This window comes from Neopsephotus bourkii, unplaced genomic scaffold, assembly GCF_033783945.1.
Source record: "Neopsephotus bourkii isolate Nb327-2 ecotype Australia unplaced genomic scaffold, CSIRO-AGI_Nbou_v1 NB_1298, whole genome shotgun sequence".
In the NCBI taxonomy this organism is placed as follows: Eukaryota; Metazoa; Chordata; class Aves; order Psittaciformes; family Psittacidae; genus Neopsephotus; species Neopsephotus bourkii.
The window spans coordinates 818,594-828,432 of NW_026901782.1; the positions used below are offsets into that span (position 1 = coordinate 818,594).

The window sequence follows — 9,839 nt, forward strand, 5'->3', positions numbered from 1 at the left end:
GAATCTCCTAGAAGCTCCATATAAAGCAACCACGAAAGAATTAACACAATCTTGAAATTCACTGCAGGGTGGCAAGGAGTAAAAAGATGAATTCTTGTACAAAGGCAAATCATAGGGTAAGCCTAAAAAATTAAGTATTTTAGCATTAAAAGAAAGATAAAAACTCCATCAGGCAAATCCATCCTACCCCTAACACTCATTCAAGCTACATTCTCAAAACCTGGCTGGAGGAAAAAAGGGAGGAAAAATAAGTGCTTCCAAATATGCCTGAAGCTTCAGTGACTTCTACTCGCACTTGAAACTAATTCCAAACTAGAACCAGTGACTTCAACTGGCAGAATTTAAGCCATCACCTGTACAAACCTTTGAAATACCATTCCGAGCCCAATGCAGAAGTGATAATAATCACACTAAAGATGTTGACACTTCTATGATGATGCCCCACAATTTTCATTTGGTACAGACCTCACTTATCAAGTCAGTAAATGTCAATAAGCCAAATAAAACCTTTTAAACAGCTCTAAACTGAAGCCTTGGGTTTACACATATAGCCTAAACCAGTGAAACAAATGATCTTACCTCTATGCTCCACACTGAATTAAAACTGGCCCCACTTCATAGTGCCAAAATTCATTATAATAATGCTAATCAGAAAAATGTGGGTAACTGTACAGACCACATGAATAAAAATGCACAGGAGTATGTTCAAAACAGATGTTCAGGTGATGCTTCAGTGAAAGGCATAGGAATCAAAAGGGAAATAAGATCTGACATACTCAACAACCACTTTTGAATCAGAAATAATTAAGACACCTGGAATATAAAGTTTAAGATAAAAATCAAAGCTTTAATTGTTTAATCTTGCTATTAGGTAGCCTCAAGAACCTTCCGTGAAAATGTTCTCTACAATGTCACTACATACTGTATTGAAAAGCACTTCAGTTCTCATCACCCTCTTGAATTCATTAAATATTTCCTTGTGTTCAGAAAGAGAGATCACAGACTTACATAGATGACACTTTTCAGATTCCCTCCCTGTATCAGCCTTTTTGAGATAAACACCTTTTATATTTCCATCCATGCAGTGATTCCCACTCACATGTGTCCTGAGTCACTAAAAGGACTCTTTCAGAGTTCTCTGAAAGAAACTTGCCCGAGGTGCTCACAATGCCTTATAATGCTGTTTCTGTATGGGTGAGCAACTGCTGCCTATAGCTAAGCTTGTGTACCTCTTCTTCACTATGACTCAATTTTCAAAACCTGCAGCTACCAAGTTCACTCATCTATTCTAAATCCTGTAGAGGGAAGAATGCACTGCATGTGGAAGACTTAGGACAAAGAATAAAACCAGTGAAAACCTGCAACTTTGCTCATATTAAAATATATGTATCCTGTCCTGGTGTCAATCCATGATCAGAACACATACCAACTGCAATGTAGCACCATTACATTCCTTTCTAGAAAAATACCACCCCACTCAGTGCACCAGAGCATATGGTGTTCAGTAAACAGAAAAATCTCTGGCTTATCATCACCAGTCAGTCCCAGTCTTTATTACACACTTCCAAAAATTTTCATTGATTATGGGTTTTCTCACTGCCTTTTCCCTGCAAGCATTTCTCTACAGCACTTAAGTGCTATATCAATGCACAAATATCAATGATTTAACCTTAACAACACTTTTAAGCATTATTTTCCTTTTCTTGAAATAGAAGGAAACCAAGGGATGTCAAGATTGAAACTGCTAGTCCACTGAACCAAACTGCCCAAATCTAATATGACAAGGACATTTTTCAGAATCATTCATTCTTCTAGCATTACATGCATTTTCAAAGCTTATCACTCAGATACTAAAGTTGCAGTCATGAATGCTCAGATCCCAAAATTCCAAATTTTGGGCTCCATAATACAAGTAGCAAACAGCTAATAGCCACCAGTGAATTCTTGCCTAGCAGTTCATATGAACTCTGCAGCAGCGAACAGGAGGGTTGATTCAACTTTCCACAATAAAATACTGTCAACACATCAGCCATTCTTTCTTCCCATAATGCCTCTACCTGCTCATTTGCTGTACACTCCCAAACAGAAAGAGTGGCCTAACATACAAAACCCTCCTGTGCACCCTAAAGGAGGCAGTGGTGGTATGGCGTAGATTACATGCAGCTGTGTAAATTACACAATGCAGATACTCATAGGAAGTTGAATTAGTGCTGTCTGTGCAACCAAGTTCTGGCACATCCCAACTCTTCGATGTTCAAAGCTGCTGCTGTGTCCAGCAGCTTCTTGAATGTAGTAACACTTTTTTTGTATTACTCACTATTCTGTTTTTGTACTTAACAGTAACTGAAACAATGAAGATGTGACTATGAAGTGACACCCACAACTCTTCCTCAAATGTCATCAGTAAAATAAACATTAAAAGCTGCTTCTTTTTATTTAATGTGCACAAATCATTTGTTCAGTACTGTTCAAGCAACTCGCATGGCTCTCTAGACTTCCCTGAATCCCCTGTCTCTACTAGTTCAACATTTGGAAGCAAGAATTACTTCACCATTATTTTTTCCCTTCACACCCACCTAATGCTGTTGAAAGTATCACAGTTCTGTTCCCAGTTTTGATAGCCAGTATTTTAAGGAGAAAGCTTTAAATACTGATCATTTAGATCATATATTTTTCTCCTGTTTCCCAAAGAATATTTGATCTATGGTATTAATTTTTATTAGAAACCTAAAGGAAAAAAAAAAGGGTCTCCCTCTACAAATGTTTTTGGAGGACCCTGTTCACAGTATCTGCAAGGACTGCAGCATACTGGTTCACATTCAATATGCTTCCTAAACCATTAGAGCCAGAAACCTTTTTCAAAATTAAAATCTAGTCGACTCCAACCAGTAAGCATCTTGCCAGTTAACGTATCACTAATGTGTCCAGCTCTCTATTGATTATTCAGTTTCTTACTGAAAGCAAACAGTTTAATAATGAAGCAAATTACTAAGTGCCAGTATTTCTGATCATATTTGCAGCTGTTTAACATTCACATTTTTGTCCCCTAACATAGTTCTTGCTAGTTAAATTGTCACAGACTCCTTACTAGATAGTTCATTATACCTTTATCTATATGCATTAATATGCTACCATAGATTAAAACAGCATAAAATACTTTGACATAGTCAGTTAGAAAACACTTTGTCAGAGTCAAATAGCACAAACTAAAAAAAAAATAAATACCCAAACAAAAACACCAAATGAAAACAACCAACCAACACTCCCAAAAAAACCCACTGCTTAATGTTACAAATAAAACTTTAATTGGATTTTCTACAAAACAGATCTAAGAAGCAGCAACATATGAAAAGATTCGTGATTATTCTGTATCGTGGAACAGCAAATTTTTGTATTTGGAGATGTAAGCAAAGGATTAAAATTCATCACAAGGCACCAAATTATAAATGGTCCCACAGATGCATTTTTCACTATTAAGTGCCATACTGCAACACAGAATCTCAAAGTATTTTGTGTGAAAAAATACGTGATCTTGTTACCTGAATTAAGAGTTTTACATGCCAAAACAGATTAATAGTGCATTTAGTGGCAATTCTAAAACTGACACTACATGAACAATTAAAAGTTACCTATCAACTGCTGAGTGCTATTTGTCTTGAGAGAAGTTTGTAGTAGCCTTCTGCAGCTCAACCATAACACAGCTATTGCATAATTACAAGGGGCAGAAATTACTTTTGCTTTTATGTTTTTCAGAAAGTTTATGGGGAAAATTTTGTTTTATAGCATGATCATACACAAAACATCACCCTCCCATACTCTTATCACTGTACAGCTGAAAGACTGAAGCTAGCATTACTGTTACAGTTGCTGCTTTCATGTAATTGGTACCTATTCAAGCATACTCTGTATTTTGTTTTTACGATACACTTTTTTACTGTTCTGCCACAAACAGCACTCGATTTAAAGGTCTATACACAAGAAACTTGTACAGACACACACACAAAAAAAAAAAAAAAGGAGCAGAAGCTCCAGCTTCCTTGAATAGAACAAGCTTGAAGCTAGCAAAGAACATCTGGAAACTGCACATGGTGCTAACAGCAACCACTATCCCTTCCCAGCTTTGTTACCATCATCCATCCACAACTTCATGTGGGACTAGGATTAACTGTAGAGCTTTGTCAATTCTGACAAAATGCTGACAAATGGGCACCACCAAAAACAACCACCACCTGCACTGCTGCTCTTTTACCTTAAAGAATACATCCCCTGGTGAAAATGAAAACCAAAAGTATGGAACTGGGGCTGGGAAAGCAGTGCAGAGCATGCAAGACTTAGAATCAAGCAGCGCAGTGTGGCAATGGGAGCCTGCTGGATCTGCTGGGCGTAGGGAACTTAAAGCCAGGACCTTGTTATGACCAGTAATACTGCAGCAACCTAGTTTCACACAAGCAGCTGAAAAAAAAAATTGTCTTCTAATGATATTCCTGGAAGTTGTGACTCTCTATTTTTCAGCTGCCCTGGGTGGTATCTACTGTCATAGAAGAGAATCATTGCCAGATCCACATCCACAAAAAGAAAATCTGTAATATGCATAATACCTTCTGGCATACTTTCTAGAGTATAAAGAAAATTACCTACCTGTTCCTTGTGGGCTGCCAAACATTACACCACCACACACTCCTCAACAGAGGGGCTAACCCAGAGAAACACAGCGTGTCGCTCCTATAAAGGGAACAACATGAAATCCAAGACAAGGGGATGACCTCACCTTGCATTCTACAACACCAAAGGCAGAGAATAGCTGGTCTCTTAACAGCAAATCACAGAACAAAAATGGTTTTGAAAAATTATAATGACTAGCAATAATAAGAGGTGGACAAACACTAACAACTACTCTTGACAGCATTACCAACGAAGTCCCTGAAGCATGAAATGAACATTTCAAAAAAGAGCAACAATAACTCGGGTTCTAGTTGTGCCCCTTTTTCTAAATTTGGGAAAAACATGAGCCCAGAGCAGTGCTCAGACTTTTTTCAAAGGATAAAAAAAAATTTTTTTTTTATTAAACAACCAATTGTATTTCATGGATTATTACACCAAAGAAAACAGTTAAGAAACCCTGGTGGAAAGGAAGATCTCCATCAGATGCTTCATGTCCTACTTAAAGTGCCTAGACTTTGAAATTCCAGCTTCTTCAGTGTTTGCCCTTTCAGAGATATCCTTTCCCATCCTAAAACTGGAACAGCATCCAGACTGTGTCAGGAACAATCTGTAAATCCTTCAGTGGACCACTTTAAAGGTAACACACAGAAAAGATACCACATATTAAACATGATTAAAGCTTGCTTTGCCTCTGTAACATATGCTTCCAAGACAGCCCTTCCCAAAGTAGTCACACTGGATCAAAAACTGTCAGTTACAAATGACAGCACATAGATCTGAAACAAAAATTACTTTTTTTCTTTTAAGATTTCATTTCTAGGGATTTCCAGATTTCTAACAAAATTAAGCATCCATGTCCTTTTTCCATTAAGTGGGAAAACCACACTTCCTGTATTAATGTAATTCTGAAACTGTAACTAAAGTTGACTAAAACTAAACATCAGAAGTGTGAAAAGGAGACTCACTGAGAAATTAAGAGACAGACTAGATTTAATAAAAATATATCAGGATACAGTGACAGTCGTAGTTTTCAATCTCACAGTGTTCTCAGTGTTTCACTCATGTGTGTGTGCACACACACAAGGAGTCTACACTCACAATATAAAATTACTAAAACTCACACTCACTTATCAGCCGAAAAAGACAATTTTTTCAGTTTATTCTAACAATGCATGTCCAGAAAGAACAAACACTGATGAAATTTGCTTCAGATAGAGAATATTAAGCCTAGTTTTGTTAACAGTCACTCCTAAAAATATCAGTAGATAACCAACCATAAGGATGAAATTCTTTCCTGTTAGGGTGGTGAGGCACTGGAGTAGGTTGTCCAGGGAGGTTGTGAATGCTTCATCCCTGGCAGTGTTCAAGGCCAGGTTGGATGAGGCCTTGGGTAATACGGTTTAGGGCGAGGTGTCCCTGCCCACGGCAGGGGGGTTGGAACTTGATGACCTTAAGGTCCTTTCCAACCCGAACTATTCTATGATTCTATGATAACCAGGCGAATATAATTCTCCCTACTACAAAGAGAACCTAACACACAACAGAAAAATTTATTCTACAGCTTCCATCAGAAACACAAAGAAACCTACTTTCACTTTTTCTCTGTTGTCCCTGCTGGTCCAGGACCAAAATGTCTTTTTAGCATGTATCATCACTTTTTCTAACAGTCCAGGCACTTGCCACTACATAATTCTAAAGAACACACAATATTGCTTCTGTAGTTTTATGCTGTTCAAGCTAGAAAAGCTTGTATTTAACTACTGCACTTTATAAAAAGAGTACCATGGATACATGCATCACAGGAGAGATTTACAGATTGTCTAATCCCACAATGGTGCTATAACTCTGTGATCAGGGCTCATTTCATTCACTATTGTTAAAAACTGCATCTTTAATCATACAGAAATTCATCTCCACCCTTTCAGAAAAATGGAAGGGGGGAGGATGGGGGAGTGTGACCACACAAACCAAGAGACACACAGGAAGAATTTGGTACCCCCACTAAATTTTAACTAAAAAAATAACCAAAAAAACCACCCCAAAACTAGTGGATTCAGGGAAGACTATTCTTTGACACAGAAAAACACACACTTGCACAAACAAAAAGTCTGCAAAATATTATGACAGGACACCAAAAATCCATCATCATCCATACACTATGCAGCACCAAGCTACCAACTAGAAGGCAGCATTATTAGCCGTAAATGTTGAACTCTCCCGTAACATTTCTGTCGAAATGTATCGACAGAGAAATGAGAAATGAGGTAATACAGAGAAAATGGAGACAGGTGCTGAAATAAGTTCCTAACATGGCAGAAACTTATCCTTTCAGGTAACAAAATGTGCTTTTAGAAGGTACTGTAATACTAGTCCAAGCACCCTACCCACTTAAAGGACAGGAAAATCTTGTAACTTTCTCGCTTGTTTTCACACTCCCATCTCCTTCTGTAGGAATTCCTTTCTCAGCTTCCAGCTCCCTCTCCATCCCGCTGCTTTTGACTAATTCTGAACTACCCGCTGAACTCACCCACAGCGGTAAACACAGCGGGACCAGGGCAAACACATAAAATACGCTTCTTTTGATGGCCTCTCTTAAAGCCTCAAAACATGCCACTACATCAGCACTGGTTTCCTCTGTCAGAAGACAAAACGGACAGCAAGGAGGCGGCTCCCGGGGCCACCAGCACACAAGCTGCCCCTCGGCAGGGCCACGCAGGCTGCCAGCACACCTCTCCACAGGCCCCGCGCCAGGCCTGGCTCCGCTCCCCGCCTGCCGGGCGCGACCCTCAGCACTACCAGGGCCCCCAGGAATCAGGCCGCTCTTCCGGCGCGACCCCCCTAACCGGACCTCCGTGCCCGGCCTGACAAGCCGCGACGGCCGACACGTCGGCAGGCCACCCCGCGCCACCGCCCACCCCGGCCGGGCCTCGGAGCGCTCCGTACACCCGCCCGGTCCGGCCCCACCTCCCTCCGCCCGTCCTTCAGACGGAGGAGCGGGAGGAGAAGGGCGAAACAGCCCCCGCCGCCTCCCGGACCCGCGCGGCGGCAGGCGCCGGCTCCGCGCCCGGAGGGACGGCGGAGGAAGGCGGCCGGGCCCTCCGCAGGCCGCGCGGGGAAACGGGCCGTAACGGCAGCGGCCGCCTCCCCTCCCATGACACTGCAGAGCGGGGCCCAGCCGCCGCCCTCCGCCGCCGAGGCCTCCTTCCGCCGTTGGCTCCGTGGGCTCCGCTCCCGGCGGCGGCGCCGCCATGATGATCCGCCCGAAACGGCGCCGCGCCAGGCCCTAACGCCGGGACGGGCCCCTGGACGCTTCCCCGCCGCCGCGGCCTGGCGTCCCGCGCCGCTCACCTTCATGTCGGGACATCCTACTCCAGAAGTAGTGGCCCGGGCCCTGCTTGGCGCTCCCGGTGGCTCCTCCGGCGCCGCTGCGGCCTCGCCGCAGGCCGCGGCACACACGGAGCTCCGGTGAGCGGACAGAGCGGCCGAACGCACGGCCGGGACGAAAGCAACGATACCAGAAGCGGCGAATAGAGTGCCTCCGTGCGCCTCCTCCTCCCTCTCCCTCGCTCGCCCTGATGGGGGCGGGTCCGGCGGCAGCGGCTTCCCGGGCGTCGTGACTCTCTGACTCTGGGCCCTGTCGGCTGTTGGCACCGCCTCCCGCTCCGCCCGCTGCCGCAGCGACGGCGGCGGCGGCGGCGCTCCCGGCGGTCTCGCTGGGGAGCTCCGGGCCGGTTCCACCTCCTCCCGAGGCGGAACTACCCCGCAGGAGCCGCGACCTTACCCCCCTGGCTCCCGGGCGGGAGAGTGAAGGCAGTAGTGGCCCCGTGGTCAGAGCGCGCTAAGAGCCCTGACAAAGGTGAGGAGTGCTCCAGGGCAGTAAATTGCGCAGGTAACCGACCCCCTCTGCTATGGGGCATCCGCCAGAAGTAATAGGGACGCGTCCTGAGCAGCGTTTTTATGCAAAAGGCGGGGGGGGGTGGGAGATGGGAGGAGGGAAGAGGGAAGCAGTGGCAGAGCCAGAGCGCATGCTCCGAGGTGGTGGCTCAGTTGCAAGCGGTGTTACTCGTTCCGGCAGCCGTGCGGACCGGCTCGCTGAGGGCGCGCAGGCGGGCACGGACCGTTTCCTTACTGTTTTCCCCCAGTTGTCAGGTCTGCAGGGTACTCCTGCTGGAAGCGTCTCCCGGTCAGGCTCCAGCTCAGTACGAAGGAGGCCCCACGTGTCGAGTGTCGCTGCGCTCCAGACAAGTCGCCGGGTCTTTCCACGCGATGAGCACTTCTCGTCCATCCCATCACGGTTGCTTCGTGCCCTGTCATGAAGGCAGGCTAGTTTTCAGAGGAGTGAAAAACCTGCAGCATGGCTGTTCCTTCCCTTACATACGTTCAGATGTACGTGGTATATACATCAAGCATCTTGATTTGGTGCTGCCTTTCCAGCTATGACTTCCTGACCATCCCACCGATTTAATTCTGAATTGCACTGTCTTCCATACCTTCTCTGCCCATGCTACTCCCACCTGTCCTCATCTTCTTCTTAAGTTTTCCTCTTCTGCCCTTGAGCATGACATTCCTTCATTTTTTATCTGTGCCAGTCAGACACCTCCATCTTCACCACCATGTTGCACCACAGCCCCATACGCCTGCCACAGCCCTGCAATTCTTGTGCATTCATGTTGGTGAAGTACCTCCTCATTAATCTATTTCAAAGGCTGTGAGAGCCCACGTGCCAGAGTGGCCTAAGCATTGCGCAGCAGTGAACGGCAGGACTGAGCACTGCTGAAAGAAGTACCAGCCTCATTCCTTGCGCCATTTCCCCCTCCATGTCAATCATATTACATAGCCTCCACTTCTCCCCATTACGTGCATGTGCACGCTTCTGTACCCTGTAGTCTGACCACTTGGTTCACTTCCATGTTTACCTTTGTCATACGCAGTTTCATAAACACAGTGCCTTCTGAAAGGATAACCTGGATCAAGCCTGGCTAAAAATCCAATGGATTGTAGGTATTTTCACTGGAAGCAAGCACCACCTGAGTGTTGGATAAACTGTAGGAGACACTGAGGGTCATTTTGACTCATGGGAGCCATTTTGAAAATGGCTTCACTGCTTCTGAAAAGGGAGTATCAGTGACCATACAAAAAGTTTGCAAGAAGCACACCACAGTTGACAGGAAACTGCA

General features: G+C 44.5%; 1 protein-coding gene across 1 annotated transcript in view; it reads right to left on the bottom strand.

Moving 5' to 3' along the window:
• KCMF1 (potassium channel modulatory factor 1) overlaps positions 1 to 8,362 on the bottom strand; it is a 50,917-nt gene extending 42,555 nt beyond the window's left edge. The window contains exon 1 of the mRNA XM_061366086.1: positions 8,011 to 8,362. Coding sequence (XP_061222070.1) covers positions 8,011 to 8,026 — 16 coding nt within the window. The 5' untranslated portion in view covers positions 8,027 to 8,362. The remainder of the gene's footprint in view (positions 1 to 8,010) is intronic.
• Between the last annotated feature and the right edge of the window lie 1,477 nt (positions 8,363 to 9,839).